Source organism: Oncorhynchus tshawytscha, unplaced genomic scaffold, assembly GCF_018296145.1.
Source record: "Oncorhynchus tshawytscha isolate Ot180627B unplaced genomic scaffold, Otsh_v2.0 Un_contig_1961_pilon_pilon, whole genome shotgun sequence".
In the NCBI taxonomy this organism is placed as follows: Eukaryota; Metazoa; Chordata; class Actinopteri; order Salmoniformes; family Salmonidae; genus Oncorhynchus; species Oncorhynchus tshawytscha.
This window is the reverse complement of record NW_024609682.1, coordinates 232501-245000: the sequence shown is the minus strand read 5'-3', so window position 1 is coordinate 245000 and position 12500 is coordinate 232501. Positions and strand designations below refer to the sequence as shown.

Here is a 12500-nt window from a genome sequence, read left to right as displayed (position 1 = left end):
AGAATGAAAAATGGGGGGGGGTTATTACCTTGAGAATGTCTCCTTGTGCCAGTTGGAAAGTGCTTGCTGAGACGTTGATGCCCTTTCCCGTCTCCACCTGAATGCTGTAGACACACTCGTGGCTGTTGTCGTAGTTCAGTGGGTAGTTGGGCGACAACACAACTCCTTCGCTGTTGGAAACGGTTGAGCCGCACTCCGCTAGAGAACAAAGACACAGAGTGGAATAAAGTGACCCGAACGAGAGAATTCTCTTCCAATGTCTGCAATGTTTCCCTGTGACGGATATATTCAGTATATCATTACACTGAGCAAAAGACGAGAGTTCAAATGCATTTACCAAAAAGCTTATTTCTAATCGCTGTAGTTTTCAAAGTCTGTTCCTTTCCTCGCTGTCACTGTTCCTTTCCTCACTGTCACTGTTCCTTTCCTCACCGTCACTGTTCCTTTCCTCACTGTCACTGTTCCTTTCCTCGCCGTCACTGTTCCTTTCCTCACCGTCACTGTTCCTTTCCTTTCCTCACTGTCACTGTTCCTTTCCTCACTGTCACTGTTCCTTTCCTCACCGTCACTGTTCCTTTCCTCACCGTCACTGTTCCTTTCCTCACTGTCACTGTTCCTTTCCTCACCGTCACTGTTCCTTTCCTCACTGTCACTGTTCCTTTCCTCACCGTCACTGTTCCTTTCCTCACCGTCACTGTTCCTTTCCTCACCGTCACTGTTCCTTTCCTCACTGTCACTGTTCCTTTCCTCACCGTCACTGTTCCTTTCCTCACCGTCACTGTTCCTTTCCTCACCGTCACTGTTCCTTTCCTCACTGTCACTGTTCCTTTCCTCACCGTCACTGTTCCTTTCCTCACCGTCACTGTTCCTTTCCTCACTGTCACTGTTCCTTTCCTCACTGCCACTGTTCCTTTCCTCACCGTCACTGTTCCTTTCCTCACCGTCACTGTTCCTTTCCTCACCGTCATCATCAGTACTGTGAGAAAGTAGTCTAACATCACACGTTGGATAACAGATTGAGGACACTTCTGAAATCACTACAGCTTTCATTCCCAATATCATTATGACATTCAAGTTACAGACTAGAGAGATGGAGAGATACAGACTAGATATATACAGACTTTACAGACTAGAGAGATGTTCTTTCCTACAGACTAGAGAGATACAGACTAGAGACAGACTTTACAGACTAGAGAGATACAGACTAGAGAGATACAGACTAGAGAGATACAGACTAGAGAGATACAGACTAGAGAGATACAGACTAGAGAGATACAGACTAGAGAGATACAGACTAGAGAGATACAGACTGGAGAGATACAGACTAGAGAGATACAGACTAGAGAGATACAGACTAGAGAGATGGAGAGATACAGACTAGAGATAGAGACTAGACAGACTAGAGAGATGGAGAGATACAGACTAGAGAGATACAGACTAGAGAGATACAGACTAGATACAGATGGAGAGATACAGACTAGATATATACAGACTAGAGAGATACAGACTAGAGATACAGACTAGATAGATACAGACTAGAGAGATGGAGAGATACAGACTAGATATATACAGACTAGAGAGATACAGACTAGAGAGATACAGACTAGATATATACAGACTAGAGAGATACAGACTAGAGAGATACAGACTAGAGATATACAGACTAGATATATACAGACTAGAGAGATACAGACTAGAGAGATACAGACTAGAGATACAGACTAGATATATACAGACTAGAGAGATACAGACTAGAGAGATACAGACTAGATATATACAGACTAGAGAGATACAGACTAGAGAGATACAGACTAGAGAGATACAGACTAGAGAGATGGAGAGATACAGACTAGAGAGATGGAGAGATACAGAATAGATATATACAGACTAGATATATACAGACTAGAGAGATACAGACTAGATATATACAGACTAGAGAGATACAGACTAGAGAGATACAGACTAGAGAGATACAGACTAGATATATACAGACTAGAGAGATACAGACTAGATACAGACTAGATACAGACTAGAGAGATGGAGATATATACTAGAGAGATACAGACTAGATAGATACAGACTAGAGAGATACAGACTAGAGAGATACAGACTAGAGAGATACAGACTAGAGAGATACAGACTAGATATATACAGACTAGAGAGATACAGACTAGAGAGATACAGACTAGATATATACAGACTAGAGAGATGGAGAGATACAGACTAGATATATACAGACTAGAGAGATGGAGAGATACAGACTACATATATACAGACTAGAGAGATGGAGAGATACAGACTACATATATACAGACTAGAGAGATGGAGAGATACAGACTACATATATACAGACTAGAGAGATGGAGAGATACAGACTACATATATACAGACTAGAGAGATGGAGAGATACAGACTACATATATACAGACTAGAGAGATGGAGAGATACAGACTACATATATACAGACTAGAGAGATACAGACTAGAGAGATACAGACTAGAGAGATGATACAGACTAGATATATACAGACTAGAGAGATACAGACTAGAGAGATACAGACTAGAGATACAGACTAGAGAGATGGAGAGATACAGACTAGATATATACAGACTAGAGAGATACAGACTAGAGAGATACAGACTAGATATACAGACTAGAGAGATACAGACTAGAGAGATACAGACTAGAGAGATACAGACTAGAGATGGAGAGATACAGACTAGAGATACAGACTAGAGAGATACAGACTAGAGAGATACAGACTAGAGAGATACAGACTAGAGAGATGGAGAGATACAGACTAGATATATACAGACTAGAGAGATACAGACTAGAGATACAGACTAGAGAGATACAGACTAGAGATACAGACTAGATATATACAGACTAGAGAGATACAGACTAGATATATACAGACTAGAGAGATACAGACTAGAGATACAGACTAGAGAGATACAGACTAGAGAGATACAGACTAGATATATACAGACTAGAGAGATACAGACTAGAGAGATGGAGAGACAGACTAGATATATACAGACTAGAGAGATACAGACTAGAGAGATACAGACTAGAGAGATACAGACTAGAGAGATACAGACTAGATATATACAGACTAGAGAGATACAGACTAGAGAGATACAGACTAGAGAGATACAGACTAGATAGATACAGACTAGAGAGATACAGACTAGAGAGATACAGACTAGAGAGATACTAGACTACTAGAGATACAGACTAGATATATACAGACTAGAGAGATACAGACTAGAGAGATACAGACTAGAGAGATGGATACAGACTAGAGAGATACAGACTAGAGATGGAGAGATACAGACTAGAGATACAGACTAGAGAGATACAGACTAGAGAGATACAGACTAGAGAGATACAGACTAGAGAGATACAGACTAGAGATGGAGAGATACAGACTAGATATATACAGACTAGAGAGATACAGACTAGAGAGATACAGACTAGAGAGATACAGACTAGAGATGGAGAGATACAGACTAGATATATACAGACTAGATACAGACTAGATATATATACAGACTAGAGATACAGACTAGATATATACAGACTAGAGAGATACAGACTAGATAGATACAGACTAGAGATACAGACTAGAGAGATACAGACTAGAGATGGAGACTAGAGATACAGACTAGAGAGATACAGACTAGATATATACAGACTAGAGAGATACAGACTAGAGAGATACAGACTAGAGATACAGACTAGAGAGATACAGACTAGATATATACAGACTAGAGAGATACAGACTAGAGATACAGACTAGAGAGATACAGACTAGATATACAGACTAGAGAGATACAGACTAGAGATACAGACTAGAGAGATACAGACTAGAGAGATGGAGAGATACAGACTAATATATACAGACTAGAGAGATACAGACTAGATATATACAGACTAGAGAGATACAGACTAGAGATACAGACTAGATATATACAGACTAGAGAGATACAGACTAGAGATACAGACTAGAGAGATGGAGAGATACAGACTAGAGAGATACAGACTAGAGAGATGGAAGATACAGACTAGATATATACAGACTAGACAGATACAGACTAGAGAGATACAGACTAGAGAGATACAGACTAGAGATGATGATACAGACTAGAGAGATACAGACTAGAGAGATACAGACTAGAGATGGATACAGACTAGAGAGATACAGACTAGAGAGATACAGACTAGAGAGATGGAGAGATACAGACTAGAGAGATACAGACTAGAGAGATACAGACTAGAGAGATACAGACTAGAGAGATACAGACTAGAGAGATGGAGAGATACAGACTAGATATATACAGACTAGAGAGATACAGACTAGAGAGATACAGACTAGATATATACAGACTAGAGATACAGACTAGAGAGATACAGACTAGAGAGATACAGACTAGATATATACAGACTAGAGAGATACAGACTAGAGAGATACAGACTAGAGATGGAGACTAGAGAGATACAGACTAGAGAGATACAGACTAGAGAGATGGAGAGATACAGACTAGATATATACAGACTAGAGAGATACAGACTAGAGAGATACAGACTAGAGAGATACAGACTAGAGAGATACAGACTAGAGAGATACAGACTAGAATAGATATACAGACTAGATATATACAGACTAGAGAGATACAGACTAGATATATACAGACTAGAGAGATACAGACTAGAGATACAGACTAGAGAGATACAGACTAGATATATACAGACTAGATAGATACAGACTAGAGAGATACAGACTAGAGATGGAGACTAGAGATACAGACTAGAGAGATACAGACTAGATATATACAGACTAGAGAGATACAGACTAGAGAGATACAGACTAGAGAGATACAGACTAGAGAGATACAGACTAGATATATACAGACTAGAGAGATACAGACTAGAGAGATACAGACTAGAGAGATACAGACTAGAGACTAGGAGAGATACAGACTAGATATATACAGACTAGAGAGATACAGACTAGAGAGATACAGACTAGAGAGATGGAGAGATACAGACTAGAGAGATACAGACTAGAGAGATGGAGATACAGACTAGAGAGATAGAGATACAGACTAGAGAGATACAGACTAGAGAGATACAGACTAGAGAGATGGAGAGATACAGACTAGATATATACAGACTAGACAGATACAGACTAGAGAGATACAGACTAGAGAGATACAGACTAGAGAGATGGAGAGATACAGACTAGATATATACAGACTAGAGAGATACAGACTAGAGAGATACAGACTAGATATATACAGACTAGAGATACAGACTAGATATATACAGACTAGAGAGATACAGACTAGATATATACAGACTAGAGAGATACAGACTAGAGATACAGACTAGAGAGATACAGACTAGAGAGATACAGACTAGATATATACAGACTAGAGAGATACAGACTAGAGAGATGGAGAGATACAGACTAGATATATACAGACTAGAGAGATACAGACTAGAGAGATACAGACTAGAGAGATACAGACTAGAGAGATACAGACTAGATATATACAGACTAGAGAGATACAGACTAGAGAGATAGAGAGATACAGACTACATATATACAGACTAGAGAGATGGAGAGATACAGACTACATATATACAGACTAGAGAGATGGAGAGATACAGACTACATATATACAGACTAGATATATGGAGAGATACAGACTAGAGAGATGGAGAGATACAGACTAGAGAGATACAGACTAGAGAGATACAGACTAGAGAGATACAGACTAGAGATGGAGAGATACAGACTAGACTGAGAGATACAGACTAGAGAGATACAGACTAGAGAGATACAGACTAGAGAGATGGAGAGATACAGACTAGATATATACAGACTAGAGAGATACAGACTAGAGAGATACAGACTAGAGAGATACAGACTAGAGAGATGGAGAGATACAGACTAGATATATACAGACTAGAGAGATACAGACTAGAGATACAGACTAGATATATACAGACTAGAGAGATACAGACTAGATATATACAGACTAGAGATACAGACTAGATATATACAGACTAGAGAGATACAGACTAGAGAGATACAGACTAGAGAGATACAGACTAGATATATACAGACTAGAGAGATACAGACTAGAGAGATGGAGAGATACAGACTAGATATATACAGACTAGAGAGATACAGACTAGAGAGATACAGACTAGAGAGATACAGACTAGAGAGATACAGACTAGATATATACAGACTAGAGAGATACAGACTAGAGAGATACAGACTAGAGAGATACAGACTAGATATATACAGACTAGAGAGATACAGACTAGAGAGATACAGACTAGAGAGATGGAGAGATACAGACTAGATATATACAGACTAGAGAGATACAGACTAGATATATACAGACTAGAGAGATACAGACTAGAGAGATACAGACTAGATAGATACAGACTAGAGAGATACAGACTAGAGAGATACAGACTAGAGAGATGGACAGACTAGAGAGATACAGACTAGAGAGATGGAGAGATACAGACTAGATATATACAGACTAGAGAGATACAGACTAGAGAGATGGAGAGATACAGACTAGATATATACAGACTAGAGAGATACAGACTAGAGAGATACAGACTAGAGAGATACAGACTAGAGAGATACAGACTAGAGAGATACAGACTAGAGAGATACAGACTAGAGAGATGGAGACTAGATATATACAGACTATTTATATACAGACTAGAGAGATACAGACTAGAGAGATACAGACTAGAGAGATACAGACTAGAGAGATACAGACTAGAGAGATACAGACTAGAGAGATACAGACTAGAGAGATAGAGACTAGAGAGATACAGACTAGAGAGATACAGACTAGAGAGATGGAGACTAGAGAGATACAGAATAGAGATGAGACTAGAGAGATACAGACTAGAGAGATACAGACTAGAGATACAGACTAGAGAGATGGAGACTAGAGAGATGGAGAGATACAGACTAGAGAGATACAGACTAGAGAGATACAGACTAGATATATACAGACTAGAGAGAGATGGAGAGATACAGACTAGATATATACAGACTAGAGAGATACAGACTAGATATATACAGACTAGAGAGATACAGACTAGAGAGATGGAGACTAGAGAGATGGAGAGATACAGACTAGATATATACAGACTAGAGAGATACAGACTAGAGAGATACAGACTAGAGAGATACAGACTAGAGAGATACAGACTAGATATATACAGACTAGAGATACAGACTAGAGAGATACAGACTAGAGAGATACAGACTAGAGAGATACAGACTAGATATATACAGACTAGAGAGATACAGACTAGAGAGATACAGACTAGAGAGATACAGACTAGATATATACAGACTAGAGAGATACAGACTAGAGAGATACAGACTAGAGAGATACAGACTAGAGAGATGGAGAGATACAGACTAGATATATACAGACTAGAGAGATACAGACTAGATATATACAGACTAGAGAGATACAGACTAGAGAGATACAGACTAGATATATACAGACTAGAGAGATGGAGAGATACAGACTACATATATACAGACTAGAGAGATGGAGAGATACAGACTACATATATACAGACTAGAGAGATGGAGAGATACAGACTACATATATACAGACTAGATATATACAGACTAGAGAGATGGAGAGATACAGACTACATATATACAGACTAGAGAGATGGAGAGATACAGACTACATATATACAGACTAGATATATACAGACTAGAGAGATGGAGAGATACAGACTACATATATACAGACTAGAGAGATGGAGAGATACAGACTACATATATACAGACTAGAGAGATACAGACTAGATATATACAGACTAGAGAGATAGAGACTAGAGAGATAGAGAGATACAGACTAGAGAGATAGAGAGTAGAGATAGAGACTAGAGAGATAGAGAGATACAGACTATTTATATACAGACTAGAGAGATAGAGACTAGAGAGATAGAGAGTTACAGACTGGAGAGATAGAGAGTAGAGAGATACAGACTATTTATATACAGACTAGAGAGATACAGACTAGAGAGATACAGACTAGAGAGATACAGACTAGAGAGATACAGACTAGAGAGATACAGACTAGAGAGATACAGACTAGAGAGATACAGACTAGAGAGATGGAGAGTAGATATATACAGACTAGATATATACAGACTAGAGAGATACAGACTAGATATATACAGACTAGAGAGATACAGACTAGAGATACAGACTAGATATATACAGACTAGAGAGATACAGACTAGAGAGATACAGACTAGAGAGATGGAGAGATACAGACTAGAGAGATACAGACTAGAGAGATGGAGAGATACAGACTAGATATATACAGACTAGACAGATACAGACTAGAGAGATACAGACTAGAGAGATGGAGAGATACAGACTAGATATATACAGACTAGAGAGATACAGACTAGAGATACAGACTAGAGAGATGGAGAGATACAGACTAGATATATACAGACTAGAGAGATACAGACTAGAGAGATACAGACTAGAGATGGAGACTAGAGAGATACAGACTAGAGAGATACAGACTAGAGAGATGGAGACTAGAGACTACAGACTAGAGAGATACAGACTAGAGAGATACAGACTAGAGAGATACAGACTAGAGAGATACAGACTAGAGAGATGGAGACTAGAGAGATACAGACTAGAGAGATACAGACTAGAGAGATGGAGACTAGAGAGATACAGAATAGAGATGGAGACTAGAGAGATACAGACTAGAGAGATACAGACTAGAGAGATACAGACTAGAGAGATGGAGACTAGAGAGATGGAGAGATACAGACTAGAGAGATACAGACTAGAGAGATACAGACTAGATATATACAGACTAGAGAGATGGAGAGATACAGACTAGATATATACAGACTAGAGAGATACAGACTAGATATATACAGACTAGAGAGATACAGACTAGAGAGATAGAGACTAGAGAGATAGAGAGATACAGACTATTTATATACAGACTAGAGAGATAGAGACTAGAGAGATACAGACTAGAGAGATACAGACTAGAGAGATACAGACTAGATATATACAGACTAGAGAGATACAGACTAGAGAGATACAGACTAGAGAGATACAGACTAGAGAGATACAGACTAGAGAGATACAGACTAGAGAGATACAGACTAGAGAGATACAGACTAGAGAGATACAGACTAGATATATACAGACTAGAGAGATACAGACTAGAGAGATACAGACTAGAGAGATACAGACTAGAGAGATGGAGAGATACAGACTAGATATATACAGACTAGAGAGATACAGACTAGATATATACAGACTAGAGAGATACAGACTAGAGAGATACAGACTAGATATATACAGACTAGAGAGATACAGACTAGAGAGATACAGACTAGAGAGATGGAGAGATACAGACTAGATATATACAGACTAGAGAGATGGAGAGATACAGACTAGATATATACAGACTAGAGAGATGGAGAGATACAGACTACATATATACAGACTAGAGAGATGGAGAGATACAGACTACATATATACAGACTAGAGAGATGGAGAGATACAGACTACATATATACAGACTAGAGAGATGGAGAGATACAGACTACATATATACAGACTAGATATATGGAGAGATACAGACTAGAGAGATGGAGAGATACAGACTAGAGAGATACAGACTAGAGAGATACAGACTAGAGAGATACAGACTAGAGAGATACAGACTAGAGAGATACAGACTAGAGAGATGGAGACTAGAGATACAGACTAGAGAGATACAGACTAGAGAGATGGAGACTAGAGAGATACAGAATAGAGATGGAGACTAGAGAGATACAGACTAGAGAGATACAGACTAGAGAGATACAGACTAGAGAGATGGAGACTAGAGAGATGGAGAGATACAGACTACATATATACAGACTAGAGAGATGGAGAGATACAGACTACATATATACAGACTAGATATATACAGACTAGAGAGATGGAGAGATACAGACTACATATATACAGACTAGAGAGATGGAGAGATACAGACTACATATATACAGACTAGAGAGATGGAGAGATACAGACTACATATATACAGACTAGATATATGGAGAGATACAGACTAGAGAGATGGAGAGATACAGACTAGAGAGATGGAGAGATACAGACTAGAGAGACTAGAGAGACTAGAGAGACTGAAGCAGGATCGAGGACCCAGTTTGAGACCGTATACCTAGAGACTAGAGAGACTGAAGCAGGACCTAGGACCCTGTCTGAGACCGTATACCTAGAGCCGTATACAGAATACAGTATCTACCCATTTCCTCCTGTTGTCCGCCTTCTCCTCTGCTCTATTTTTCTTATTTACAATGACGGCCTAGGAACTGTGGGTTAACTGCCTGTTCAGGGGCAGAACGACAGATTTGTACCTTGTCAGCTCGGGGATTTGAACTTGCAACCTTCCGGTTACTAGTCCAACGCTCTAACCACTAGGCCACCCTGCCGCCCCCTCTAACCACTAGGCTACCCTGCCGTCTCTACACTCTAACCACTAGGCCACCCTGCCGCCCCCTCTAACCACTAGGCTACCCTGCCACCTATACACTCTAACCACTAGGCTACCCTGCCACCTATACACTCTAACCACTAGGCTACCCTGCCGCCTATACACTCTAACCACTAGGCTACCCTGCCACCTATACACTCTAACCACTAGGCTACCCTGCCCCCTCTACACTCTAACCACTAGGCTACCCTGCCACCTCTACACTCTAACCACTAGGCTACCCTGCCACCTCTACACTCTAACCACTAGGCTACCCTGCCACCTATACACTCTAACCACTAGGCTACCCTGCCCCCTCTACACTCTAACCACTAGGCTACCCTGCCACCTCTACACTCTAACCACTAGGCTACCCTGCCGTCTCTACACTCTAACCACTAGGCCACCCTGCCGCCCCCTCTAACCACTAGGCTACCCTGCCACCTATACACTCTAACCACTAGGCTACCCTGCCACCTATACACTCTAACCACTAGGCTACCCTGCCGCCTATACACTCTAACCACTAGGCTACCCTGCCACCTCTACACTCTAACCACTAGGCTACCCTGCCACCTATACACTCTAACCACTAGGCTACCCTGCCACCTATACACTCTAACCACTAGGCTACCCTGCCACCTATACACTCTAACCACTAGGCTACCCTGCCACCTCTACACTCTAACCACTAGGCTACCCTGCCACCTCTACACTCTAATCACTAGGCTACCCTGCCCCCTCTACACTCTAACCACTAGGCTACCCTGCCACCTCTACACTCTAACCACTAGGCTACCCTGCCACCTATACACTCTAACCACTAGGCTACCCTGCCACCTATACACTCTAACCACTAGGCTACCCTGCCACCTATACACTCTAACCACTAGGCTACCCTGCCACCTATACACTCTAACCACTAGGCTACCCTGCCACCTCTACACTCTAACCACTAGGCTACCCTGCCACCTCTACACTCTAATCACTAGGCTACCCTGCCGCCTATACACTCTAACCACTAGGCTATCCTGCCACCTATACACTCTAACCACTAGGCTACCCTGCCGCCTATACACTCTAACCACTAGACTACCCTGCCACCTCTACACTCTAACCACTAGGCTACCCTGCCACCTCTACACTCTAACCACTAGGCTACCCTGCCACCTCTACACTCTAACCACTAGGCCACCCTGCCACCTCTACACTCTAACCACTAGGCTACCCTGCCGCCTATACACTCTAACCACTAGGCTACCTGCCACCTCTACACTCTAACCACTAGGCTATCCTGCCACCTCTACACTCTAACCACTAGGCTACCTGCCACCTCTACACTCTAACCACTAGGCTACCCTGCCACCTCTACACTCTAACCACTAGGCTACCCTGCCACCTCTACACTCTAACCACTAGGCTACCCTGCCGCCTATACACTCTAACCACTAGGCTACCCTGCCACCTCTACACTCTAACCACTAGGCTACCCTGCCGCCTATACACTCTAACCACTAGGCTACCCTGCCACCTCTACACTCTAACCACTAGGCTACCCTGCCGCCTATACACTCTAACCACTAGGCTACCCTGCCACCTCTACACTCTAACCACTAGGCTACCTGTCTCCTCTACACTCTAACCACTAGGCTACCCTGCCACCTCTACACTCTAACCACTAGGCTACCCTGCCGTCTCTACACTCTAACCACTAGGCCACCCTGCCGCCCCCTCTAACCACTAGGCTACCCTGCCACCTATACACTCTAACCACTAGGCTACCCTGCCACCTATACACTCTAACCACTAGGCTACCCTGCCGCCTATACACTCTAACCACTAGGCTACCCTGCCACCTCTACACTCTAACCACTAGGCTACCCTGCCACCTATACACTCTAACCA

At 41.5% G+C, this 12500-nt stretch overlaps 1 protein-coding gene across 1 annotated transcript in view; it reads right to left on the bottom strand.

Annotated features, from left to right (window-relative positions):
• LOC121845472 (CUB and sushi domain-containing protein 3-like) overlaps positions 1-12500 on the bottom strand; it is a gene marked incomplete at its 3' end in the record, with an annotated part of 33698 nt that overhangs the window by 2744 nt on the left and 18454 nt on the right. The window contains exon 5 of the mRNA XM_042316919.1: positions 29-198. Within this exon, the coding sequence (XP_042172853.1) occupies positions 29-198 (170 nt within the window). The remainder of the gene's footprint in view (positions 1-28; positions 199-12500) is intronic.